Genomic DNA, 27863 nt, shown 5'->3' on the forward strand with positions numbered 1-27863 from the left:
CTTCTATTCGTGTTTTGGTTCCCCGGAAGCTGAAAAAACAGCTCACAAGTGCTGCACCGCCCTCTTGCGGTGAACTGGTAGACAGTAAAGTGTCGGCAGAAAGACTGTCCGCTTAATATGAGCGACTTTGGCCGTGTTTTCCCATCAAATATCTCCATCTGGTTATAATCAGGATGAAGCAGCAGTAGTGTGGACTGATTGGCGGACTGTGAAAGTCCAGAAATGAAAATATTGGTTTGATTTATCTTTTTATTTGTTCATTTAAATACATTTTATTGACTTCCCATTGTTTACAAGACATTTACATAAATATGTTTTTGACTGTGAAACAAATGACTGAACAAACACCTTCCGACGTAAAAGCGACATAAACTTATACCAGTACGGGTTTAAAAGTTAAAAAACGGAACCACACTCTAAGTTCTCTAAATAACGGAATAACTAAACGACTGTCACGGCGACACTTCTTTTTATATTATAAGCAACTTGTGTTGAGAACAAAAATTGATGACGTTGGTTCACCACAGGGGGGCTCTGGTCAGCATGCCCTTCCAGCTCTGAGAATCTGCCTCCTGAAACACAGAAGGACAAATGCTCCTGGTTCAGGAGTAGTTAAAGGAACTAAGACAGTACTTGGAACTGTTGTTTGGTCAAATCTACCATGTACACTATAGTACTGGGACTAATTTTTAACAAAGTACCTGCCCAATAGGCAGTAAACAAAGGCGTGGACAAAGAGAAAGAATATTTATTCTAAAAAATATTAAGGATTCTGGAACTATCCAGAATCATTGTAAACAAATAGTTGAAATCAATAATACAAAAAAACATTGAATAACTAATTTAATGTTTTAAACTTTCATAGTCACCAACATGAAGTGGTTTTTACAGGTTAAGTTAATTTCTGCACACTAGTAAATAATCCGAGTCATAGGTGTAGTGTGGTGACGTCACCTCCATTCTCGTCTGCAGGAACCTAAGCTTCTGGTTCAGACAGTCAATCTCCTAGGACAGAACAGAAAGGCCACAGTAATTCAGAGGTGGAAAGGACCGTACCATGTCTGTGGCACCATGTGGTCCACTAACAGACCTAGAACCAATGTTCAAACCTGGCTAAGTTTTTCACTGCGTCTGATTTTAATTTGAGGAAGAAAGTCCTCCAGTTTTTGAATCTGGAATGAAACAAGAAAAGAAAACTCCATGAATGGAGATGAAACCAAACATTTAATATACAAAACGGAATCGGTTCATTATTAATAACTAACTAAGTATCGTCTCTGCTCCTGAGTTATATCAACAAGTGGGTATCTGTGGTTTATTGACCAAACTTAACAACCGTAATAGCAACGGGCTAGCGAGAGTCAAATAAGTCTTTGTAAATATGAACTCTGTTTGGAACATTACATTGACATTTTAAACCCATTAATATGGTTTTTAGACTTGAAATAATTCTAAATCTTTTTATTTGAATTAGTTAACTCTATGCTCCACCCATCAGGATTGTGACGGTTTCCCTGCTCCCCTCTCATACAATGGACTATTCCATTGTACTGCGCATGTGCACGCCGGAATCCGGAAGATGCAGGAAAAACAAACGTGTTGGCGCGGCGTTGAACAAACTGAAGAGGGATTATTACGGGGGACATAGTTGATTCAACTGTAGAGGTTATTTCAATAACTGCTACGGTTTTTACACCATTCACGGTGACGCCTCACGATGGTTGAAGCCCCCGACTCGTCGACGTCTCTGGTCAGTCGTCACCACACAGTGAGTATTTTAAATCACTCACCTTCACATTTGCACATTTCTGGCCAAATCTTCTTTTGCCCCGTGACTTACCCTTCTGTCTATAACCTGCAGTCTGGTCTTTATGCTCTTGTTGATCACAGACACGGGAATGGTTCTAGGTGTGGGGCGAACTGGACAAAGAATAATGACAAATACGACGTTTCAGTGTTTTTTATAATATCAGCATGACTCAGTGACTAATGTGTAAGGAAAGAGCTATAACATCATTTAAAAAAAGGTCAAACAGAGAAGTGTTGTCGTGATACCGACATTTTGGTTTCGATACTTTTCCACACTAAGGGAGAACACAGTTTTAGAACTGTGTGAAATAAATAAAATACAACTACAATATTACTATTAGATATGGCCTGTCATAAGAAGCACTAATGTCTTCACTTGGTGTTTTACCAAACTTTATATAGTCTTTATGCCACTGTTCAGCACTGAATGCACGTTTTGTCCATGGGTAAATTTATAGGTGATTCCCAGTCTTTCCTTTAATTCAGATGATGAGGTTCACGCCTGCTGAGAATGTACAAATATATGAACCTAAAACGCTTGGTTTTAGTGCCTTTAATCGTTAGATTTTCACATTTCCGATTGTACATAAACGTCCCTCACCTTCCCATGTATATGAACAGGAAATACATGAATTAAAAAAAATGGACCCCCCTCCCCCCTAACTTGGGCCTTTAGCTAAACTGTGGTAGACTTCGCATGCAGACTTTAAATTACTGTGTAGTACATCAGTAGAGTTAGATGTATTTTCCAGTTGAATGTGAGTGGACAAAGTTGTACCATGTTGATGGACCTTGACGACTTCCAGAACGTGAGGCCTGTATGAAGAGAACATGTGGTCAGTGGTCGTCATGGAAACATGAAGACAGCAGAAACAACAATGTTCTCACATGTGTTTGGTGTTTTTGGCCATGGAGCTGTTCAGTGGGATCAGACAGCCGCGACTGTTCCTCACCTGCACACAACCAGAGTTCATGGCCACAGTGGAACTGTTAGTGAGATAACTATTTCATTTCTGAAACCACAGTTCTGTGGGGGCGCTGTTGTACCTTAAAGACGACACCAGAAGGGTTCAGGCCAAAGGTGGAGGCAGTGATCTTAAAATGGAAAACATATGAAAATGTACAACAACAAGACTACAGTAAAATACAGTACAGTGTACCTTCATAACACACTTGGTTTTTACTTGATAGTTTAATAAACAATAAAACAGTCCACAGCATGACTTGTTTTGTAGAATAAACAGTTCCAGAAGATTCTTCTTCCATTATTTTACTACTAAACTGTTGTTGGCTTCTGTTTTGTGCTGCAGATGTTTTCCTCAGAGACTTGTGTGTTCGTTCACACTGCTCTCTCTTAATATTCAACTATAATTTAATGATACTATCTAAGTGAGCTGGAAGAAAATATCCATGCACTGAAATATCGCAATATTTCATTTCATAATAATATTCTACAGCGCTGTAGCAATTTTTTTTTACTAACAACAGCAAATATTCATGGTGTTGGTTTATTTTTGTGTTGCATTTAAACTCCCGACAGCAAATTATTGCCCATACACCCTAGAATCACACTTGTTTGTTGATATTATAAGTGACTCCATCAGATGGTGCTGATAAGACCTGCAGGCACAGACCTGACATCTCACATGGTAGCTTTACATGTTGGTGAGTGTGTAGTTTAAAGTTGCTGTGGTTGTTTCCTCTAACCATTCCTTCTGACCTGCTCACTTCCTGCCTCGCATCAATGTTGTGGAAGTCTGATGATGTCAGACATGGATGTTCAGGCGTGTATCTGATTTGGGAGCACATATGAAAGTGACTTGGTACTTATTTGGAGAAAGTGGGATATGAGTCCATTCTGCCTGTAGGTGAGCACAGTCGGAGCTCATTTTCAAAGTCCAGCTTGGATTTAAGATGTGGTTTAGTTTAAAAATCCAGAAGTTTCTGGTGTTTGTGGTCTGTGTTTGAATCTAACGGTAAAAGTGTCGCCCACCTGAATGATATCGGCTTTAGAAGCTTCTGGAGGGATGGACACTTCTCGAAGAGCCACCACTCTGTCATCTGTCCAACACACACACACACACATTGTTTTTTGTGTTTTGTAAGGACTTCTCATAGACATGATCTATTCTTTCTAATCTAGCTCCTTACCCAACCATTCACCATGGTTTTTACAGGAACACAGAGGAACTGATCCATCAGCCTAACAGCAATATTAAAAAATGTTCAGTACTGTATAATAAAAACAGGATGAAGTAGTGGTCTGTTAAAAATAAACAGGAGCATACGATATTTAGGTAACATTAAGGAGCACATTTAAATGGTAACAACTCTACTGGAATGGAAAAAATACATGTAATTTTGTGTATACAAAGGAAACTGCAGTGACTGTGCAGTACTAAATCAGTTCTCCAGAGATTCGTCCTATATTTAATTAACTTTTCATTTCCAGCGATTGTAGTGTTTGTCTGACCAGTCAGCAGCAGCTGTTTCCTCTTAACCACAGCTGACTGAATCAGGAACGTTGCTAAATCAAGTCGTTTAAAATAAAATGTAATATCTGGATTTTCATTATTAATTTTAAAAAGAGACAAATACATTTTCAGTAAATAACGGTCTTCATTTTAGAGAACATGGTTGTCATGGTAACGTATCCCGGCGCGCAGATAAATAAATATGATTTAAAACCTTGAACGTTTTAAAAACACAAACCGTTTTTGTCGAGTCGCCTCAGCGCGAACCAGACTTTTAAATCCGAGTTTTGATCGAAGTCCCTGTCAGACATTTACACCACCCTGAACGCAACAGAAGCAGTGGGCAATCAATCAACAGGAACCTGCTGCAAACCGGAAGTTCAAATCAGAACAAGAGCTGTAGTCCGCTCTTCGTCGGTTACACGGTAACACGGCCCTAAAACTTCGACTACAACAGCAGCGTTTATATATATATATATATATATATACACAGTATATACAGTATATATATATATACAGTATATATATTTTTTTTTTTGACTTTTGAGCACACTAAAACACACTAAACTAATAAGTCCCTGGAAAAGTCTTCAAAAATAAGTGTCTTAAAAATGACTAAAAATGCACTTATTTGCCTTATAATACTTAGCTATTTCAATTTCTGTGGCTAAAATTCAGAAACAAATATACTTTTTTGGTATGTCAACTTTTAATCACAGTGAAATACTATTGACTAATAAGTTCTTGAAAAATTCTTCACAAATAAAAGCAGCTTATTTACTTCAGAAGGTGTTTCTAATACAGAATTAAACCAAGGCACAGTGAAAACTAAATGTTTTTATTATAAGAAACACCAGTCAGAACAACAGTCACTCCTCTAAAACACTGGGCATTGCTTCAAAAGCCTATAAATAATAAAATCAATGCAAAATAAGCAATATTACAGCACAGAAATACAAACAGTTTGGTCAGAGACAGAGAGTGGCTCCACACAGACACAAATGTTACAGTGATGTGTGCAGTGAACAACACTGCATTTATTAAATAGGTACAACTTCAGCAGTAATCACAACCAACAAGGAAAAAAACACAAAGACAGTCAAAGCTCAGCTGGAATAGATGGTGACAGTGGTGCATTGTGGGTAATTCTGCAGTCAGTTTGAAAACACTTTGTTGAAACAGTTTTAAAGCACTGCTGGGAAGGTGTGAGGTAACTTTAGTTTAGTTTTTTTACAGAGCCAACCTTTGATAACTAGCAGCAATAAAGATAACTGAATCTTTTAAAAAATAAAAAACACAAATGGCATCTCAGTTCTTCTTTCTCACAGCTTTTACAGCACGCTGCAGGTTCTGTGAACTAGTATACAAACCTTAACTCAGCCAGTGGGTGGACGTGCTCATCATATTACATGTTGAAATTAAAATTTGTTTATTTTTAAGACAATAAAATACAACAGTGTGAACCAACCAATCAGGAACACACAACTCAAATATAATAAAAATAAGAATATATGGTCTTTCTGTCACAGTCCTGTCCAACCAGTCTGGTCTTTAGACTTTACTCTGTTGGCCATTACTGCAGCAGAGTGATGCTGTTTTGATGTCACCTGTACAAAGGCAACGTGGGAAAAAAGACGAGGCAAAAACATTAATCGCATAAAGTAATGGACTTATTTTTCAATGGTGGGAGAGTCTCTGGTCACTGGTCAGTCCTTCTGACTCAGACCAACCCGTCGTCTCTGTCACACTTCACTTTCATGTTACCTGTTTATGCTAATCCATGACCTGGTTCTGTTGTCTGGAGACGATGCCTCAGTGGACCAGATGTGACTTGGTCATATTTTCTTCGGACCATCTTCATCATATCAGTTTGCAGTGTGTCATCGGTGTCAAAGTCATTGGTTGTATCACTTTGACACAGCTAAGCTTTTAGTGAGTGGTGCAGTGGTTGGATTCTAACCTGACATACAGCAGGCCCCAGGTTCAGGCTAATATTGACACATCAGTGCAGATGTATTTATCACCAGCACTCACTCACTCACTCATGTCCTGGTCACATGACCTGCCTGGGCGTTACCATGGACTGACATCAGATTAAGAACTCAATGTCAGAGAATTGACTTCCTGTAACTGTTACCCACGCTCTAGTAGTAGTTGTAGTCATAGTAGTAGTAATAGTAGTCGTTGTCGTCCCCCCCGGTTCTACACACTCATTCAGCTCTTATTTCTCTGCAGAGCCTCACACAGGTTTTGGTTGGGATCTGGCTCCTGACTCATGATCTCCACACACTCCCATTCTCCGCTGCAGCTGGACCGCTTCACAGCCTCCACCACTGTCTGCACGTACAGGCCATCCTCGAATGTCGGCGCCATGGCAACTGGTGCCTGTGCCCAGGACCTGCGCTCCTCGTGAGCCTGAAAAGACTCTCTCAGTGCCCTCACCAGAGAGCTCAGCCCCCGCAGCTGTGGCAGGGGCATCTCTCTCACCTCTGGTCCTGCCCAGTCACTTTGACCAAGCAGCAGCTCCTCCCCTTTGCTCTTGTTGCACTGACCATACAGTTCAGTGCCCCGGACCACCAACCTCCCAGTGGATCCCACTACCATGACCTCATGCACAAACGAGCCCGGCATGTTAAAATTCAGCGTCACAGTGCAACACACGCCCCCAGATCTGGATCCAGCCCCTCCAATCAACATCTGGAAGAAACAAAAGTCGTCGCTGGTGACGTGACGAATGCCTCGGATTAGGTTGTTTTGTTGCACAAAGGTTCTTAGCAAGCCGTGCACACGGTGGGCTCGGGCATCAGTCAGGTAACTCAAGAGGTCGATGATGGCAGAGCCGACTGTGTGCAGCCCGCCCCCTCCCATCAGCTCCTCGCAGGTCCAGCCGTACGACTGGTCCAGCAGGCTGGGACCATAGACACGAACGTCGCACACCTGCACTTCACCAACGTATCCCTCCAACAGCAGCTGACGCATCGCCACAAAAGCCGGCAGGAAGCGAAGGGTATTACCCATAATGCTCAGCAGTTGGGGGTAGTATCGAGCTGCAGTCACCATCTTGAAAGAATCTAGAACAGTTGCAGCTTTCTCACACACAACATTCTTCCCAATACCTGCATGAGGAGGGGGAGAGGGAGGGGAGGTCCACAAAAATATACATTATAAACTGATGAATCCAGCACAGAGATGGAGGAGAGATTTAAAGAAGAAATGCACACATGATCTAAATATTTACAGAACCAGCAGAAAGATTAAATAATGTGCTGTCTGGTTAATGTTAGATTAGATTATCACATCTGCAGATTAGAGAAGCAGTTAGCTGCTGTGGCTGCAGCTCAGGGTGTGTGTGTGTGTGTGTTATCTCTGAGATCAGCAGCCTTCTGATCCCACAGAAAATGACTGCGGACATTCAGCCTTTGTGTTTGGATAAAGGCAGCTAGCGCAGCTAAAACAGGAAACTGAAGTCAATGCTCAGGAATTCAATCAGATACAGAGGCAAATATGTCCTTCCATACACAACCGGTGTCGGCGACTAGAGTATTTTCTCCAGTACATGTAGTATTTTAAGATGATTTATCTCTGATTTCCTTCTTGTTTTTATTTAAAAAATGTCCATTCCTTTAAAATGAACCTTGTGGTTGAGACCACAAAATGTAAAATGTTTTTTCTCCAGACCCTGACTCCTGGACTAATAGTTAAAGTCTCACAGTCCATAACAGAAGGTAATGGTACATACAGTCTGACATTGATTTGCTTCTGTATTTTTTGTACTTAATTTGACAGCTTTCTTACCCAGTGCTTTTACAGCAATCTGCCTCGTCATCGACGGTGGAACGTAGATGCAAACCAGGTCAACGTCCTGGTGCAACAAAACATCATCCGAGTGGCTGGTATGAAAGGGGACCCCCAGTTCCTTGGCCAAATGGGATGCTTCCTCATCACTTGGAGCCCACAGAGCATGGACCTCAAAACCTTCAGCTTTTAACAACGGGACCAGAACCCGCGCCGTACTCCCTGTGCCAAAAACACCGACTCCTGGCAACATGGCAGAGCCAAAGGCAGAGTGAGCTTATGTTCGAACCATGGCCAGATTCTCTGACATCATTGTTGTCTGTAATCCACTTATCACTGAGCAGGCTCACCTGTAAAACACACAAACTGACAGTTAAATTTACCAACCTGACACAGTGAACCTGAACACAGCCAAACCCCAACCACAGCATCAACATAACCAGTACAGTTCATAGACCACAGTACGTCCACACCGTCTGTAGCCACTGACTTATCAGTAACTCTCAGATATGGGACAATGATTTTTTTTTTTACAAAATTCAAGTTAGAATTGTTTTAAATATCACACTATTTTTTAAACCAAAACAACATCTCTAGCAGCAGTGTCGGTGGAGTGAGCATCAAAACCTCAGGTAAAAAGTGGTCCAAATATTAACTGGCTTCATCTCTACTGAGGAAGTGGTCATTTCCATCTGTTCTTCCTGTGGTGTAACAGGTAAAACGACAATACCCCGTCCACATCTCTACTTCCCTATCATTATGTGATATAGTACTTTAATCATAAAGAATTAAAATGTCACTTATTTTTGGTTCTTCGTTTAATTAATTCGGTGATAGAATGAAACGTAAAGAATCGCTTGTTCGACCATGGTGTGGTTACAGACGATACACGAGTGACACAAGCAAATAAACCACGAAAAGGTGATCAAGCGCATGAAGCCACAGTAGTCTAACCTAACGTTGCGACCAGGGGTCGGATCTTTGGAACATATCACCGTTGGACTTTTACTAAGTTAAGAATTCATACACGTCAGTCACATAGCCCAGATCCTTCCTGTTGCTGCTGCTACACACTGAATATGCTGATATCGTTAGCTAGTCGTTAGCCAGGAAGCTAACTGGGCAGGGTAATGTAAATCACAGAACCAATACTTCCATGTATTTTACACACCCATTAATACAACAATTAACACCGTGCGTTACCTACTGTGTAGCCGGATGTCAACAGTCAGTTGCGGTGTTTAGTTGGGCGCTGGCCTCTCTCCATTGGTTAATTCACAGGAGCTATTTGTCAATATGAAGAAGCCGGAGTCTAGGGTTTCGTCACCGCGCAACACGAACGTCTTCTTCTTGCAGATTTTGATGACCTGATGATGATTGCTAATAGGCTGCCCTCTTCAGGTTGTTTGGAGTCACGACAAGTCACTCCAACTTCACAATCTTGTAATGCTGTCAAAACGTAATGCTGTTAAAATGTAAACAGCAGAAATATTGAAACAACTTGATTAATAGTTCGGTCTAAATAAATATCTATGCTGATATCCTAGAAATATTTCGATATATTTTTTAGATTGAACAGATTTTAATAATAATCAAGATGTCTTTTGACATTGTTTCTGCATATGTATCTATATAATGTATGTTGAACGAACTTGCTGTACATGAGGGAATCATATTTTTAGGTGCTTACAAAATAATAATAATAAAATAAATAAAAATAATAATGCAGATAGTTGGAGTCAAAGTAGAAGATGCAGAGAAGACGGCAATATGGAAATCAATGATTCGCTGTGGCAACCCCTGAAAAAAGGGACAAAGCCGAAAGAAAAAGAATAAGTGCTTACAAAATAATGGTGGTAGATAAAATAAAGAAGTGGAGATTAGAGACGGCAATTTGTCTGTCATACAAGTTACCACAACTTTTTAATGGCTAAGGCTGATAGTCTTGTAATCCTATTAGGGATAGTTTTTCCTATCGGTATATTGCACTTTTCTATTGTGGGCAACACAGATAGGAATTTGGACGACCATATTTTTTTTAGACCAGTGTAGTGTTGGAATATTGGTCTGTTATCGGACCAAACATGTTCGCTGGTCTTAAGTAGCTGCACATCACCGGAGGTAAAAGGTAATTAACACAGAAACAAAAATTATTTGTCTCGGTAAACCAAGGTAAGACTACTTTCAACAAGAGAACTTTCAACAGCAGTGAATTAAGGTGGGAAAGATCTACCTGTTTATGCAGCACTACTTTTGTGTACATCCGACATAAATGGCAGAAACCATTTAACTCCTTTCGACAACATTTTTAAATATACCTCACATAAATTCTCCAATATCAACTGGGTGAGTTTCAAATTGTCAGGGAGAAGTGCCTTTCATCAGTGACCCAACGGACGACAAGGGCTGCGTATTAGTGGGATCTATTTTCTATGGGATGGCTGTGCTGCGCCTTCCTCTCCCTCTGTCCTGTGTGAAGCCGCCATCTTGAATTTTAATGTTAATTTCTTTAAAAATGTGTTAGATGTGATATTTGTGCTTGGAGTTTGGTGCCAATTCTTCGACCACTGCGAAATGATGCTGTTTGCTTTCGTAAGCATTTGAAAGGATCACCCAGTGAGTACCGTATACGTTTATTGTGTGTCTGTTGTCGACTCGGGACATTTAATGCCATCAACGCGTGAAAACGCTATGAGCGTAGTGCACTGTAAGCTGTCGTTGATAATATCATTAACCACACGAAACAGTACATCAGAAGTTCTTGATAAATATCCACAGAGGAGCACGGCCAGCGTACAATAGGCAAAGTGGAAAATTAAATGGTAAATAAACAGAGATTTCGGTTGCTAACTTGGCTAATGACTTCCATATCAAGGCTAACACACCTAGCGCAGTGTTAGCCGCTGATCCTCGCCGATCCAACGGTAGGTTGCTCGCGTTTGGCTTTGATTCCCCTCATAAATATGTGTGCAGCGTCGAGTTGACAAATAAGTAGTGAAATTCATCTTGATCTGCAAACATACAACTTGGATGTACGTTCACTGACCGTTGTGGTGTTAAAGGTCCCGTGCTAACCGAGTTAGCAATCAGATGTACTTAAGTTTGGTTTAAGCTACAACAGAAAGAAAATATTACGGTGAGATACGTTAGTGTGTTTGTTTTTGTGTATTAAGACTGCTATTTTGGGTTTAATGTACGCTGTTGGTTCGTATACAACATGTATTATGTACCGCTCGAGATTTGGTGTTGGTGCGTTATGGAGAAATTGTATGTATAAACACCGCATTCACATAATGCTGCGCCTCTGTCTGTGTAATGCATGTGTATTTACTGACATTTTGGTACAGTCAGTGAGGATACATTGATGCCACATTACCCGGAGTTTGTGGTAGGTTAACCTTAACCGCATCACTCTTTAGCTTGGGCTAGCAGCTCCGTGCTAGCGCAGCAAATGTGTTGAGAGGTGGCAGTTTTTGACAAACAATGGGAACTGCTCTGAGAAGTCGTACTATCTCGGCCTTATCTGAGTATGTGGCCTTCACTTGTCCGACATCCTCCCTGGATGTGCGGCATGTAGTCTTAACCTAGGCTAACGTTAGCCTCCGAGACATAATGAAAAGTATTTATGCATCTAGTACCAACAGAAATATTTTTGCGCTTTGTAAATCGCAGCTGAAACGAAGACGGTGTAAAATCAGCACAGCTGTGTTCAATTCATGTAGTCACGACGAAAACCTATTTACTTGGTTATTTACCCCATTAAGAGCACACACAGGGGCTTTTAACGTATGAGCAAAGGAAGACTGTTGCACTTGACAGCAAAGCGCTGTACGTTCAGTGGTTACCACAGGGAGGCGCTGCAGGCGCGTAAGTACAGTTTCCTCAGCGTTGCTATGTATCTACATGTGTTTACAAAACTCAACACGGCTGGATCACCTCAGTGATGCTTTGGTTGTTTAATAGCGACCTCTATCGACATTTAGTGTGGTACACTCACCAGGCAATCGATTTGTGATTTTTTTTTTTCATTTACCTAAAGTCAAAATCTAGTTGAACCAGAAGTTTATTTACTGTGTTGAGACAGACTCACGTTGGTAATAATAACGATGAACGCAAAGTTACAAAATATATTTATTGTATACGTTTGAATTCTTTCTTCATTTATTTCAGAATAAAGCAGCACAGTGTCGTTCCTTAGTGAGATGGAACTGTGTTGTAAATCAACACAAAGTCCTTCAGTTATACCAATAAGACAAATTATTGGTGTCTTTAAATCCATCAACTCCTGAGCATGTTTTGGTAACAATGTGTGTTAGTCCTGGTCGTCATTCACAGTCAACACATTTAAATGTTCTCCTTTGTTCGATTGATTCCAAGTTTTTGTTCAATGTAATAAAGTCATGTTTGCAGAGGCAGCCATTTGGCTCAATGTTTAGGGTTAAATTATATATATTAACACAATTATGTTATTCTGAAATGTCTGACATAACCAGGAAATCATTTCAAAACATGCCTGGACTTCAGTGGTGATCGGAAAGTATTTTTAGGATAATTTACAAGTTTATTTAGTCAGTTTTATCAACCATTATATTATGCCAAGTGTCTAGTTATTTGATTTTTTTCATTGTACTTCAAGGTATCAAACTTCAGGCTGAAGTCTTCCCCACGTAAGTTTTTCCATCAACTCTGAGACTAAATGCAACTGGACCAGGGGGCTTGTGGGCATGAAGTGGCTTGGCGAATCCAAGAACATGGTATTAAATGGCAGACGACACAGAAACAAGTTGACAAGCGAGCAAACTGCAAACCAGAGCCAGACTCGCTCCCAGCATTCCCAACGAATGTCCCTGCGGCACAACAAAGCACACCCCCGAAACAGACGATGTTCCCGCAGTGAGTGAAGCCCATGCAGTGGTTTAAAAAAAAAAAAGGTTTCTGCACATCAACTTAACACAACGTCATGTTTGTGTCTGATATGTCCAGGGTTTAATGGAGCCAGTCTGGAGGGAGAGAGGCGCTACGTGCCCTCCTCAGGAATGAGTGCCAAGGAGTTGTGTGAGAATGATGATCTTACAACCAGCCTCATCCTGGACCCCTACCTGGGCTTTCAAACACATAAAATGAACACCAGGTCAGCATGTATTCATCAGAGGGTCTTTAATCCTTTTTTATCCTAATATTCATCATTTTTACCTCAGCAATATGTTCTTTGCTTTAGGTTTCGACCAGTTAAGGGGCGACAGGAGGAGCTGAAGGAAATCATCGAGCACTTCAAGAAACACGACAACCTGGAGAAAGCCTTCAGAGCTTTGACTACAGGCGACTGGTCCAGAAATCTGTTTCTTCATAAGACGAAAGCTCAAGAAAAACTCTTCAAGCAGCATGTAAAAAAAAAAAAACTGAAGTCAACTTTTCTTCCAGGCAGCGCCACCTATTGTCCAACACTGATCACCTCTGTTTCTGCAGGTGTTTGTGTATCTGCGCATGTTTGCCACAGACAGTGGCTTCGAGATTCTCCCCTGTAATCGATATTCGTCTGAACAAAATGGAGCTAAAATTGTGGCAACCAAGGAATGGTGAGAACAAATGGACATTTATGACGGCAGCTAATCTGTTACTATATTGTTAATCAAACTGAACTAGTCACACTCATGTCACTGAAATATCAGAGTTTCACTGAACTCAGTTGATGAGCCAGGGAAGAATTTGAGTTAAATTTAAGAAATATTCACAGACAACTGTTAGACACAACTGTGCTGTAGGTTCTGCTCCATGTCCATGAAACACTGTAGGAAACAGTTAGACTGCTGCTCTGTGAAAACCTCACAGTAACAACAGCAATGCTGGCTTTTAGCACCCAATAAAATGAACACCAAATGGAAGTGTATAAACCATGCTGTACCTGTGGCACATTTTCTTTTTCTTTTCTTTTCTTTATTTCATTGATCAAATGGACGTGGTCGTCAGTGCTGGTTATGTCTTGGTCTTTGCTCTCTGACCCTAAGTGGGAAGCAGTGAGTCTCATCTAAGTTGTCTGTATCCAAGTTGGTGTAGATGTTATGGGGTAGGATTTTTGTTCAGTGGGTAAAATGACTTTTCTCTGACATTCACACTGATTAAAAAACCCTGGCGTAAACCTTTTATATGTCTTATTTGATGTTCACATGTGTGTTTTTGTTTTTTTTTTCACGGAGCCCTAAAGAACTCACACCACATTCACTGTCTTACAGGAAAAGAAACGATAAGATCGAGTTTTTGGTAGGCTGCATCGCAGAGTTGTCAGACGTCGAGGAGAAACTTCTGCTGCGTCACGGCGAGAACGACTTCAGCGTCATGTACTCCACCCGTAAAAACTGTGCACAGCTGTGGTTGGGGCCCGCCGCCTTCATCAATCATGGTAATGTTTAATGGAACTTTTGGCTACGTTCTGTGACCGATGTCTGTGACCCTGACTGACCGATCTGTCACGACTTTGTTTTTTAGATTGTCGTCCAAACTGTAAGGTATGTTACTTCAACAAAATAAAACGTTTGATAAACTTTTCAACCCAATGGTTGAGAAGGTTGTTCTGTGATTGGCCCCCACGGTCTCTGACGGGTCTGTGCTTTGTTCCCAGTTTGTGTCAACAGGTCGTGACACTGCCTGTGTGAAGGTCCTGAGGGACATCGAACCTGGAGAAGAAATCTCCTGTTATTATGGAGATGGATTTTTTGGAGAAAACAATGAATATTGTGAATGCTACACATGTGAACGGTAAATGATATTTAAATAAACAGAGTTCAGTGAGAGGGAAACATCAGATTTGGTTCAGACACAAGTAACAGATTCAGAAATGAAAAAAAAAATTCCAAACGAAGTTCAAAAGTTGTAATAATTCCTGACCTAAGTTCCAGTGTTAAAGCATCAGTGCAGCTTGTAGACCATCGGTGTCTGCAGACGTTTATGTTTGGAGTAATTACGTCCACATGGTTAATTTTCTATTCTGTTACCACCTTTTATGACAAGTGGAGGTGGGCCACACTGGTCTCCCTCTGTGGGTGTTTTTTCTTTTCCTCCCACTGGTTTGGGGACCGTGTTAATTGTTCACTTTTGTTAAGGTCTAAACAGCTGTGATTGGCTCTTTGCTGAATGACTGTATATGGATATGTTTGTCCTGAGCAGACGGGGCACCGGTGCTTTCAAATCCAAGGCTGGGCTGCCAGTGGAGGTGCCAGTGATCAACAGCAAATACGGGCTCCGGGAAACAGACAAGCGTCTGAACCGACTGAAGAAACTTGGGGAAGGGAACCGAAGCTCAGACAGTCACTCTGTAGGCTCGCACACTGACGTGGACTCTCAGGAAATGCCAAAAACACATCAATGTAAGAGTTGGAGACGTTTGTTTAGAAGTTTGAGAGAGAAAAAACAGCACGTCAACATTTATGACAAAGAAATGAAGAGTTCTGTGAGGACGTTCTGTCATCACACTGAAAACCAACTGTTTAGAACTTATTCTAACTTATTGAATTACTTTCCATGTTGAAGTGATTTTTCTAACTGCATTTAGTAACTGCATTAAATGAATTATTTTTGTTGACATTGCTTTAAAATATTTGAGTTTATTCTGTGTTGATCCCCCCTCGCTGCCAAACATGAGCTTTTATAACGTTTTTTTTTTTTTAAGTCTATGAACCAAGACTGCAGTAAAAGAGTTAAATGTGATTCAGGCTAATGAATCATCATAATGAAGAACTTAATGGAATTATCTGTAACTAGATTAAGGAGAAACTCCTATTTTAATAACTTGTGGTTTGTTATCATCTGCTAAAATCTCTCAGACAATGATTTTGTTTCTCTTTCTCCAGCTGCCAGAAATAGAGCATCATCATCATCACCATCTTCATCTGAGCTGAAGTACAAAAACCGGACTCCCAGTAGACAGACTTTGTCCAGAGCCCTTTCTACCTCATGTTCAAAACAAGGCCGCCTACACAACAGCAGGGTACCAAAGAGACTAAAATCCCAAACCAAGCCTTCACTTAATAAAGTCCAGTTGAGGTGTCGACGAAGGGCTGCTGTGACCAAGGTGTGGGCCAAAGGGGAGACTTGCCAGCTGGGTCTCAGGGACTCAAAGGTGTCACTTTGTAAAAGTGTCAACATCAAAACGGAGAAGGACGGACAGGAGCTGGTGCAGCAGGCCCTGGGTCAGCGGGGCTGCCTCACTCGTCACGCCATCAAGGAGAATCTTTTAGCTGTGCAAACTAGCGAAGGTAGCCAATGTTCCACATACAGAACTCGCAGGTCCACCAGGACCTTGTTGAAAACCAGGGAAACAGGAGCTAGCGTCAGGTTAAAGCCCAGCTTGAGTCCGGTCCCAGGTGGGGTGGTGATTAAGACGGAGCCTGCTGACATGGAGGAGTACCTCCCTCACAGTGCTGGCTCCTCTAAGTCAATGTTGGACTCTGGCTTTGCTAGAAGGGGCACCTGCACCAGGCGTAAGCGGCCGTCGCGGCTAAGGGCCGAACAAACTATTAAACACGAAGGCTCGTACGGCGAGACCTTCGTGCCCGTGGCTGCCGGCCTCGCGGCTAACCACGCTGACTGTGAGAAGATGCTGTTTGGCTTTGCAGAGAGACACCGGGACTACAATGTGCTGGCCAATGGCAGCAAGTCCCTGAGGCGGGACAAGGGTAAGAGTGGCTGTCGGTCACAGGAGAAGGGGAAGAAGAAGCGACAGATCACACGCTATGACGCCCAGTTGATCCTGGAAAACAACACGCCAAACAGCATCCCCAAACTCACGCTGCGCCGGCGGAGGGACAGCAGCAGCAGCAGTAAGACCAACGACCCCTACGACCCTTTCGTCTCCTCCAACCTTTCTGCTTCCACCGTTAACTCCGCCTCTTCCAGCAAAATCAGCATTAAGTTCAGCAAGGACCACGACAAAGACAAAGGCAGCTCGTACATAGCCAAGCTGAACAACGGCTTCACTCCAGTGGGCCACGGCAACGCAACCAAGCTGAAGATCCAGCTGAAGAGAGAGGACGATGCCCGAAGGTTGTCCCAGAGCAGGGCGGAGCAGATGTCCTACAACAGGGACGTGGCCCAGAGTCTGGAGGCCAGGAACGGGGGACATCGGACCCAGAATGTCCTGGCGGAGGCTTCGTCGGACGAGGACAATGAGACCGGGGACGACGATGACGACTATTTTGACAATGACTTTGAAGATGATTTCATTCCACTTCCTCCCGCAAAGCGGCTCCGACTCATCGTGGGCAAAGACTCCATAGACATTGATATCTCCTCCAGGAGGAGAGAGGATCAGTCTCTGAGGCTCAATGCATAAGCTGTGGAGCAGTGGCTTCACCTCCAGCTGTAAATACCTTCCACTCACACATCAACTGTGCTTTTATTTGTACATGGGGAAAAAGTAATTTAAAAAAACAGAAGTGCTGAAAAATCAAGAATCTGAGAGAACGTCACTGGAGGGTCCTGTTAGCTAACACAAATCTGTTATTCTGAATTCTGTTCTGTTCCGTTGACTAAACTCTCCAAACTCCACTCCTCACAGCGCTCAAGTCAAATCTGCCTCTTTGTTTTTGGTTCCATGTAAAAATGAGAATTTAAGTTGAAACGTTCCTTTCAGCAGAAGCACTTGTTGTATTCATGAAATACTTGGAAATATCATGTAGAAAGTGTACAGTGGACATACCATTTCTGTCTCATAGGCAGGTCGTCTTTTTCTTTTTTTAATGTCTCAGTTTGTGGATTTCATATTGAACCATGAGGAACACGTGCTCTGTCGTGTCGTGGTGACATTAAAAGGCAGCCATGTTAGCATCACCTCCCCTCTCTCCCCCCTTCATTGTTAGCTTCCTGCTGTTGTCTCAGTCCAAGTCAGTCCTGTGGAATTGTTGGTCCATATTGAAGCAGGAAACATCCCGTTGACCACGGTCTGTGCTGCAGGTCACCAGGTGTTACTACAGGTACTGAAGAAACCAGCTGACCACCTCTGGTCCAGTCAAGATTTCAAATAGAACGTACAGAAAGACCACACTGTGGATCAGTGGATCGTGTTTATAGTTCAGACCTCAGTGGGGACCCGTCCTCACATTTTAGAGAACATTCATCAAATGTTCAAATGCCCCCCCAACCATCCAAGGGTGTCCATTGGCCTTTATTTAAGTCCTTGTAAAGTCAACAAAAGGTCAAGAATTCTTTATTGTTGTCACACAGTGACGATGACAGAAAAACTGTCGCCACAGAAATACTTATAAAACATTACTGCAAATAAAACATTTGACAACAGTGACATCACACTTGACCTGAAACTTTTGAATTTGACCTTAGAAATGAACAACAGAGGGGTCTGAATGAGAATCAGTTGGATGAGTTAGCGGGTCAGTGTAAAGTCAAAACAACCACTGACATGGTCACTGACGTGGTCACTGACACGGTCACTGTGAGTATTTCTGTACACTGTTTGATGTCATGTGGACTCCTGTAATCCAGCCCACACTTTAGAAAACATCAGAACTTATTTTAATCAACAGTTCTGATGTTCTAACCTCTTCATATCTCCCCCCCCCTCCCCCCCCGTGCTTCAACAGTCAATGTCCAGGCTTATGATTGATTCAGAATTGGAATAGTTCTGGGACGTTCCAGTGTTGACTGGGTGGTGGGAAAGAACCTGTCAAAGAAAAGGGTGATGCATATATTGTCCGATATGTAAATCACGTGAACACATCTTGTACTTATTTAACAGTTTGGAATACTTGAAAAAACTCTATATAAAGTTTCTTTGTGACTCTTGTTTCCTGAGCTCTGTTCAACACTCTGTTGTGGTCCAACTGTTGGCTCTGGCTCTCCATGTTTGTGAAATATTTTTTTAAATAAAATGAAGCTGCCCAGAGCCAAAACAATTTGCCAAATTTAATTTAACAAAAACGAATTAAAAGTATGAATCTCATTATATAAACCTTGAAATCAAAATATGGATTGACAGCTAGATATAGATATTACATATATATTTATATGTGTGTATATATATATGCACTGTATATATGTGTGCGTATATAATTTAATACAACTTCTACCATACCTAGCCTTATAGTTATCACCCGGTGGACTTACCCCAGGGTACATTTGAATGTGAAACATCGTTTTTACCATGACTTTGATAGTACATGAGAGCAGCACAAGGATTTAAATGACCACGATATGACGCACAATTGTGAGCCAATCAGACACCTCTCGTCAACATGGGCGTCCAATCAGCTTCGACGGTGGGCTATTTGAAAGACTGCTTCCCTGTGTACACATAATGCACATGTATTCTCTGCAGTTGTTTGGATAAACGACTCCCTTCGTCTGTTTTTAACTGTTTTGTTTTTAGCTCTCACGTTTGTTTTTACTGGAAATGGCGTCTTTGGATGTTCGTTCTACGGTGAGTAACCTCACGGTGAAACCAACTCTCACCTGTTTGTGTGAGTCGTGTGTTGTTTACGGCTCCTTCTGTACCTATTCTGCAGCGGCTGCTAGGCGCAGAGAACCCGGTGACGAAGGGTAAACCAACAGCAGCTGACTCAAAGAGGAAAACTGTTCTGGCAGAGCTCAGTAACTGTGCTGTAGCCGCGGTGAATACGAAGGTGAGGACACGAGGGAGTTTTGGAGATTGACCTTTATTTCCCAAAAGCTAAGGCAGATTAGCGTTAGTGGTGACTCTGCGTGCTAACCGCTAGTTAGCACGCAAGCCGACTTTGCTTGTGTTAAACTGGCACTTCGGAACTGTAAAACGTTACAATAACTGTATTTGGTATAGTACGAGGTCAACTTAACAATTACTAAATGTTGACAAATACACGTAATCGTTCGGTGGTTGAATAAGCAGAATAACTACGACCACCAGAGGGCCCCAGTGCATTTTCAATGCGACGTCGAACATTAACATGAACATTAAATCATCTTTCCTTCAACCACTGGAGCACGTACCAGTACCGTTTAATGTGGTGCTAACACATTGACCAAATGAGTCTTTTTAAAGTCAGTCTTCTTTGAAAACTTCAAACATTTGTTTCTGTGTCACTTTATTTTATCTCGTGTATCCAACCCAACCATGTCCATTGATAATACTGTCTTTCATCAAACGACCGATCTTAACTTTGTTTTTCCCGCCGGGACGACCAGTCCATCGGGCTGTAGTTTTGACATGACCGTTTTTTCTTCTTCAGAGAAGAGGTGCAGCCAAAGCCTCAGCCAAACCGTCATGTGGTCAGAAAGTCGTATCAGCTGTGGTCCAGATCAAAGTGCCTGGGGATCCTGTCCCTTCAGTTCCAGAGGAGCGGGAGGAGGAGGAGGTCGACATGACCATAAACGAGAAGCAGCTGTGCCAGGCCTTCTCTCAGGCGCTGCTTGACCTGCAGGACGTGGACGAGCAGGACGCTGAAGATCAATACCTGTGTTCAGAATACGTCAAGGAGATCTACAAATACCTGCATGAGCTGGAGGTGAGTTGTCTGTGCTCTGCCAGCAGGTGATGCTGTAGTATCTTGGAACTAAAGTTTGTTTTGATCAACCTGTGATGTGTCTGAAGTTCTCTGGTTCTACCCATAGTTGACCAGAACATGGTCTAAACTAATCCTTGTTCTTGGGAATTGTTGTCCAGCGTTTGAAATACATTGTTGCTTTTGTGAACATCTTTTCTTGATCTGCAGGTTCAGCACCCCATAAAGGCCAACTACATGCAGGGCTATGACATCACACCAAAGATGCGGGCTCTTCTGGTGGATTGGTTGGTTCAGGTTCACCTTCGGTTCCAGCTGCTGCAGGAGACTCTGTACCTCACGGTTGCCGTCCTGGATCGCTTCCTGCAGGTAGCTAACCTTCAGTCACCTGTGACTGTTTTATCATCAATTTTTGTTATTTAAAAAAAAAAGTTCATGTCTGCAGGTCCAACCAGTCTCTCGCAGGAAGCTGCAGCTGGTTGGCATCACGGCGATGCTGGTGGCTTGTAAATATGAGGAGATGTTCGCTCCCATGGTGGGAGACTTTGCCTACCTCACAGACAGCGCCTACACCGTGCCTCAGATTTTGAAGATGGAGCAGATCATCCTGCAGACGCTGTCCTTCCAGCTGGGACGACCCCTGCCACTGCACTTCCTCAGACGGGCCTCTAAGGTCGCCCAGGTGTGTTGTCTGTTAGTTGATTAGTCTCAATTAAGACTAAGGTCAGATGTGAAGTGGTGGAGGTCAAAGGCCACTCCAGCCACCCTATTACAAAGCTGTGATTGTACCAGTACTGACCGGTGTGACGTGTTTGTCTCCGCCAGTCCAACGATGAGAAGTACACTCTGTCCAAGTACCTGATGGAGCTGACCCTCCTGGACTTCAACATGGTCCACTACCGCCCCTCTGAGGTGGCTGCTGCCTCCATGTGTCTCTCCCAGCTTCTGCTGGAACAGCTGCCGTGGGTGAGTGTGTCTCCAACAATGAGCAACAAACACACTGCTGATGGATTTGTCTTTTGATGGTGGAACCTGTGGCATGTTCTCCAGTCTCCTCTACAGCAGCATTACTCCACCTATGACATGGGTCACCTGAAACCTATCATGCAACACATCGCCAAGAACGTAGTGATGGTGAACGAAAGAAAATCAGAATTCCTGGTGAGTTGTTTGTGTAGGTGCTCGGTTATCAAGGTCATCTTTTCCAAAAGTAGGTTTTTTTTTAAAGATTGTTCACCTCTCATCCAAGAGGCTGAACTAAAGAAGCCAAAAAAAAAAACAACTACTAATTAGCTTAGTTGCTAACAAACCATATCCCTATCTTGTCCTGGTGTGAACGTGCATCCAGAGCCCTCTGCTGGAGAACCCGATATTTGCAGTCTTCTACATAGTTGAACATGGTTTTCACTTTAGAATGTAAACTTTTAATAACCTGTAAATAACTTTTTATTTTTCTACCCGGTTGTTTGCAGGCTGTGACAAAGAAATACTCCAGGCCGGAGTTCCTGAAGATCAGTCTGCTCTCTCAGCTGAAGTCTTCAGTCATCAGGAACATGGCGGCTCCTTTGCTTAGCAACAACCCCTGAGTGGCCTTAACATTTCTAACATGAACTTCTCACTTGCACTTTACTTTGAATCAGCCCCCCCCTTCAGTGTGTTGACATTAAAAGTTGTTTTTTAAATTAAGGCTTGTGTGTTGATCAGTTGTTTCTTTTTAAATGTTTTCCTACTTAAGTCTTGACTTGTTTATGGACTTTTTTTTTTTTTAATGAGGAATTTATCATTCTATGACTATGCTGCCACCCACTGGCCGAAGGATAACGGCTTAAACAGATGGGACGTGTTAACCCCACATTCCAGTCGAATATGCGATAGCAACGAGGTACTTCTTTTCTATGACAACAATAGTTGTTTGTGAAAAATAAGTCGCAAAAAAGCCTTCAAATCAAACAAGTTTCTGTTTAATAAGCAGACATTTTAACTTCTCACTCACAAACAACCGGTGGCTGGAACCGGAAAAAGTAAGCTCCTATTTAGTTTTTCTTCACACAAAAAGACACACAGGAAGTCCAACCAAGTTTTCAGTGTAAGAGCACACTTCTTTCCGATAATTATTCCACTAGTTTTGCCTTTATTTCTTACAGCGTGTTTCACCTCATCGTACAACTCCCCGAGGAACCGCCGTGACGTAAGAAACGCAGCTGCCATCCATTTACTCGTCGGTCATTCTTTAGAGACCGCCGTGCGACCTGTCTGGGTGTAGCCGTGTCTTTCCATCCTGGCTTCACGTACGTGTAACCAATTAATCCAAGATGTGCGGATCAGTACAGGAGAAGCCGCGGTACCTCAGCTATCCTGGAACTCAGGTGAGTTTAGATTCAAGCACACTCAACCATTATAACATTATTGGAGGCATTACAGCTAAAATATGCGAAAAACAGCAGTCTCGCCTCAACTTCTGGTTTTCTTATTCAACTTTAACTTCATTTACTTGAATAAATAAATAAATGTTGATCGTATAATTTTATTCTAATGTGGTTTTTCCATAGTTTTGTCTGTGGTCTAGGCTGGACACCAATGGTCTGGAGGATTCATCAACACTCTCCCCTTCTGTATCATCAGCATATATTTAATCTATGCTCTAAATTCTCACATGTCTTTGGAGTATCATCTCTTAAGCCAGAATCTTAATCCAGAAAATCTCTTCTTGGTCTCTTGTTTTTGATTCTTCTTTGAAGGTTTCTGGTCATTCCTAAAAACCACCAGCCAACCATCAAGATCAAGCTATTCACTCCACCATCACCGTAACGGAGACCAGCAACCAGTGGAACAGCCCACTGGTGGAACCACCCACTGGTGGAACAGCCCACTGGTGGAACAGCCCACTGGTGGAACAGCCCACTTGTTAGCTAATTAGCATCATGGACCGATGCATGTCCTCAGTCCTGACAGGTGCACACAGGGGTGGACCAGTCCTCTATAGAGATGGGGGATGATGCAGACGTCCTCGGTGTTTGGGGAGATGATGCCTTGGAGTCCACAAGGTCATCAGCAGATGGAGGTCTCTCCTCCTTGGACCAGGGGCCCAGACTGGGCCTGGTCTGGTTTCCTTGTTGACTCCTTTTCAGATCATCGATCTCCTTGACTTGTTCGTTGATCAGTTTGATGAATTGGCCTCGCTCATTGTCAAACTTTGTCACCATGTTTTCCAGTCTCTTCTCCAGGTTTGCTTTAGCCCTGCGAGTATTTTCAAGGATGAGATCACTACCAGGGGCAGGAGGTAGAGGTTTGGCTTCTTTTGTCGCCACACTTGTAGTGGTCATGGACGTGCTGCATTTGCTGTTGGCTTCCTGTGACGCCAGGTTTATCTGGATTATTTGGGCTCTCAACTCTTTGGGTTTCTCAATGACCATCATGCAGCGCTCTAAATCTATAATGATGTGCTTCACCTGGGCCTCCAGGATTCGGAACTCATTCCTGTAGTTGACAAGATCTCGTTCACTAACCTGCAGTTTATTAGTGAGGAACTCGATTTCTCTGTTGAGTTCCGTGTTGTTGTTCCTCTCATCGTGTACCATTTCCATGGCTTCCTCCTCTTTCCACAAAGCCTGAAGCTTTTCGTCCTCTAAACGTGCGTTCTTTTTCAGCAGCTCATTGGCCGCAGCATGAACGGTCACATTTGTGTCCGTTATCCGTTTGACCTGAGCCTGCAGGTCTCTAACTGCAGGTTTCAAGTGACTGGACTGCTGGACCTTGTTTTTAAGAGCCACATTTTTCTCGTTGAGTCTGTGATGCAGATTGACCAACTCATTAAACTTCACCCTTGACGCTCGGATCGCATCTTTGTGGTCGCGGATCTGATTTTTTAGTCCAATGATCGATTCCTCATACTTGGTACAGATTCTCTTTTCTCTCTGGAGCTCCTTCTCTTTCCTCACCGTCTCTTGGCCGAGTTCCTTTATCAGCGATTCATTCCTCAGTATGGTCATCTTCAGACCGCGGATGTCTTCGTTCAGGCGCGTCACTTCAGTTTCCAGGCGGTGCTTCGTCTCAAAGTAGCATCGCTCCGATTTATTTGTTTTCATCTTCCATTCATCCACGTTGAGTTTAAGGCTCTCCACTGTGTGGTTCAGGGTCTCAATTTCTGCCAGCGCCACCTTGAGATGGCCGTGGGTTTCTGCCAACTCTTTCTTAATGACGTGCTGTATTTCTGAATATCGCAGAACGCTTTTCTCCAGACGAGTTTTGCAATGGTTGAGTTTTTCGTTTGTCTCTTTGCTCTCGTTCAAGGCTTCGCTCAGCCCCTCCTCCCTGCTCCTCACTTCTTTCATCTCCTTCTGCATAGAGTCGACCTTCTCCTCCAGGGTCTTGATGAACTCGATCTTGTCAGAGACTCTGTCTCCCCACAGCTCGGTGCTGTACTCATGCTGGTGCCTCAGCTGGTCCAGCTGCCACTTGATGTAGGGAAGAGAATCTTCGTCTTTGCTTATGTTCTGCATCATTGCGCAGAAAACCATTTCAATATCCGAAGATTAAAAAGTCAAACTTTTCATGAAGAATGTGACCCTCTGCACAGATATGTTCAAGAAGTGACATCACTTCCTTTCATGTTGCCCCTCCTGCCCTGGCATTGCCTCAGATTCCACGGTGATGTCACTGAAGTTGAGCATAATTGGTTGTGACATCATCAAACAGGCTATATCGTTCTTCACGTGCTGCTGAAGAGTAATAGGAAAACTTTCTGAAGATTCTGAAAACAGCGCCACCTGTTATATATTTGGTCAAGGAATAATACGAAAAACAAAATTGTCACAAAAAGTATACGTAATGAAATATATGTACTTACTGTGTGAAACCTGTTTAGTTGAACATAACATTGATGCAGGAATTGAAGAGTGACACAAAGATCTAAAACAGATCTGACACTTTGATGATGTTGTTCTGTTCATTTGATTTTGTCGCATTTCTTTTGTAAACAAAACAAACATCAGTTTGAGTTTTTTTTTAAACACTGATCTACATTTTTCAACAGTATTTGACAAACAGTCTTTGGAGCAGAACATAGCACAGAGTTTCTGTGGAGGGAACAATAGTTCCAGTCTCTGTTCCTTTGCTCTGGAACGGACCTTAAATAAAGTGAATTTTTCCAGGATCAGCAGAACTGCTGACCAAACATTTAAAACCATTTTTTTTCTTCTTCGTCCAGTCGTTATCATCTGTCAGATCAGGTCCAGACCTGTCAGAGCAGGTCTGGACCTCAGTCACTTTTGTCCTCTCTGACAGTTTTTTGTGCTACAGGTCCTCAGCTCACCAGGGTTTGACCTCAGTTTCTACAGAATGAGTTTCTGTCCCAGGATCTTGCGGTTGATTTCAGCCAGAGCCACAGAAAACACAAAGGCCTTCTCATCAGAGAGGGTGGCATAGACGTCCACTTCCTTTTCCTGTTTCTCTGTCAACGCAGCAACAGAACAAAGTCAGAACAGACCCATCCTGCCCCACGGCTCTGAGGTAAATATTATGGTATTTAACCACGTCCAGGTTAACGCTGGACACTGTGGTGTTCTGGGTAAATGGAACAACCAGTCCTTTGCAATCCCTTGCACCAGTCCATTCCAATCCCTGTTCTTACCACTAGGCCATGGGGTAATACACTGTGTATAAATGTTCAGACAGTATTACAGTTTGGGATATTAAATGCTGGTTCATATTAAGTAGGGGGGAGGTACCCAGTGTTGATGTCTGACCTTTGTCGTCCTCCTGTTTCTTCAGGCCCACAGATTTGGGTCGACCACGCCCCCTTCTGATGTGGTCCGACTGGCTGTTGGTACGTGGCCTCCTCTTGTTCTCCATGTCACTGGCTAAAGGAGAGTCGATCCTCTCCCTGCGGATCCGTTCCGTCCGTCGGCGCTTCAGCTCCAGTTTGTCTGAAGAAGAAAAAAACAAAACAAAGTGTGAGTTGAGTGACTGCTGGTCACTGCTGGTCACTGCTGGTCACTCAGACCCTAACATATGGCTATGTCACAGAGAATGTGCAGAGGAAGGTTTCAGAACTGACTGAACAGTTCCACAGCTATAAGCACACCTGAGATGGCAGGAGAACGTTCGTTTAACTTGGCGTTCAAGAGTTTCCGGCTGATGAAAACAAATCCACAAGGACAGGATTTACAGGCCACTGGAATCTGGAGGAGAAAGAAAAAACAACTGCGTAAAAACACTTGACACTCTTCAGTAAAGTCCTGTGACTAGAACGTTACTGACGCAAACATGATTTCATTATCATTATTTAGACTCTGACACTAATGTGTCCCAGTCCATCATGTTGTTGTCAAATTAGTTACAATTTTTGGACCAATGAAAAAAGTTTTTCAGTTGAATTTGATTGTTGTTACAGCTGAATCAGTGCTACAGTCCAACTCAACTCAACTGTTCTAGTTTTTGATTTACTGGTCCACTGTCCGAGTAGTGCACCACTGTTACATGTACCAAAAAAAAAAAAAGAACCAAGAATATACAAATGTATTTTTTCTGTAATTAGTTACTATATTGTTGTTTAGTGTTAGTGTTAGTTGTGTCAAATGTTGCTATGTGACACAAATGCAGTTAACTGAGATTAATGAAATACTAACCGTCTAAATAATATTATTTTTTTCGACACTGTCCCACCACTTCGATGATACTTTTTTCTATGCATCGGGCCCTGTTTACTTTGGCCCCCCAAATTTCTAATTCCGCCACTGTCTTTTGCTTACCCTCTGTATCGATACTACTGAAAACCGTTGCGACGTTTATTGATATTTTCTCACCTGTTGGTCACACTCTGGACAGGACTTTGTAGCCATTTTTACTTTCTTTGTTTTATTGGCTGACATAGTTTTTTTCTTTTTGTCCTAGAACGCGTCGCGACAATACTTCTTCTGCTATAGTTTTTCCAAGTGGCGCATGAAGAAACGGCGACAGAGCCACGGACAAAGAGAAGCACAAAAATACGACGTTAACAATTAAAAAATGTTATTGAAACGAAAATAGAAACGCTTTCAGATCGCTGTGATATCAACTACGCGCAGCCGCAAAGCGGACCTCTTGCTTTATTTTCCTTTGTGGTTAGATGACATGTAATTTGCTTTAAAATAATTTACTGCCCCCTGCTGGATGGGAAGAAAAGTTAACCGCAGCAAATATGTACAGCTCGGTTATTAAAAAAAAATTGAATTAAAAAACAACTTTGACACTGAGCCGTTAAGTATTAATTACAAATAATATATAATAAAATGACAGTTTTGTGGTTTTACCTCAATCAATAATT

General features: G+C 42.4%; 4 protein-coding genes across 12 annotated transcripts; 2 read left to right on the forward strand and 2 right to left on the reverse strand.

The window, feature by feature from the left end:
- Positions 1-5105: 5105 nt before the first annotated feature.
- On the reverse strand, positions 5106-10417 carry gfod2 (glucose-fructose oxidoreductase domain containing 2). 3 transcript variants are annotated; one of them, XM_017032553.2, is made up of 4 exons: positions 10312-10417; positions 9286-9527; positions 8079-8428; positions 5106-7399 (listed from the first exon to the last, which is right to left on the reverse strand). In XM_017032553.2, the coding sequence occupies exons 3-4, from the start codon at positions 8329-8331 to the stop codon at positions 6498-6500; spliced, it is 1155 nt and encodes a 384-aa protein (XP_016888042.1). In that variant the 5' UTR covers positions 8332-8428; positions 9286-9527; positions 10312-10417; the 3' UTR covers positions 5106-6497. The 3 variants fall into 3 exon arrangements, with proteins under 3 accessions (XP_016888042.1, XP_016888041.1, XP_016888043.1); XM_017032552.2 differs by having other exon boundaries at positions 9286-9543; positions 10312-10413; XM_017032554.2 differs by having other exon boundaries at positions 9282-9543; positions 10312-10413.
- Positions 10082-18870, forward strand: kmt5b (lysine methyltransferase 5B). 6 transcript variants are annotated; one of them, XM_008310417.3, is made up of 10 exons: positions 10082-10206; positions 12715-12971; positions 13062-13209; positions 13297-13462; positions 13545-13654; positions 14309-14475; positions 14562-14581; positions 14695-14831; positions 15240-15439; positions 15923-18870. In XM_008310417.3, the coding sequence occupies exons 2-10, from the start codon at positions 12803-12805 to the stop codon at positions 17401-17403; spliced, it is 2598 nt and encodes an 865-aa protein (XP_008308639.1). In that variant the 5' UTR covers positions 10082-10206; positions 12715-12802; the 3' UTR covers positions 17404-18870. The 6 variants fall into 6 exon arrangements, with proteins under 6 accessions (XP_008308639.1, XP_008308635.1, XP_008308640.1 ...); XM_008310413.3 differs by lacking the exon at positions 10082-10206 and adding an exon at positions 10534-10694; XM_008310418.3 differs by lacking the exon at positions 10082-10206 and adding an exon at positions 10737-10900.
- Positions 18871-19344: 474 nt separating this feature from the next.
- Positions 19345-22246, forward strand: ccnb2 (cyclin B2). The gene is made up of 8 exons (XM_008310420.2): positions 19345-19503; positions 19589-19705; positions 20288-20563; positions 20771-20929; positions 21006-21242; positions 21386-21526; positions 21611-21721; positions 22033-22246. The coding sequence occupies exons 1-8, from the start codon at positions 19477-19479 to the stop codon at positions 22144-22146; spliced, it is 1182 nt and encodes a 393-aa protein (XP_008308642.1). The 5' UTR covers positions 19345-19476; the 3' UTR covers positions 22147-22246.
- A 3154-nt stretch (positions 22247-25400) lies between these two features.
- c5h16orf87 (chromosome 5 C16orf87 homolog) lies at positions 25401-27711 on the reverse strand. 2 transcript variants are annotated; one of them, XM_017032635.2, is made up of 4 exons: positions 27364-27711; positions 26643-26739; positions 26287-26484; positions 25401-26009 (listed from the first exon to the last, which is right to left on the reverse strand). In XM_017032635.2, exons 1-4 carry the CDS (start codon positions 27427-27429, stop codon positions 25891-25893), a joined length of 480 nt encoding a protein of 159 aa, XP_016888124.1. In that variant the 5' UTR covers positions 27430-27711; the 3' UTR covers positions 25401-25890. The 2 variants fall into 2 exon arrangements, with proteins under 2 accessions (XP_016888124.1, XP_016888125.1); XM_017032636.2 differs by having other exon boundaries at positions 25424-26009; positions 26305-26484; positions 27364-27691.
- Positions 27712-27863: the final 152 nt, after the last annotated feature.

This window comes from Cynoglossus semilaevis, chromosome 5, assembly GCF_000523025.1.
Source record: "Cynoglossus semilaevis isolate Cse_v1.0 chromosome 5, Cse_v1.0, whole genome shotgun sequence".
NCBI lineage: Eukaryota > Metazoa > Chordata > Actinopteri > Pleuronectiformes > Cynoglossidae > Cynoglossus > Cynoglossus semilaevis.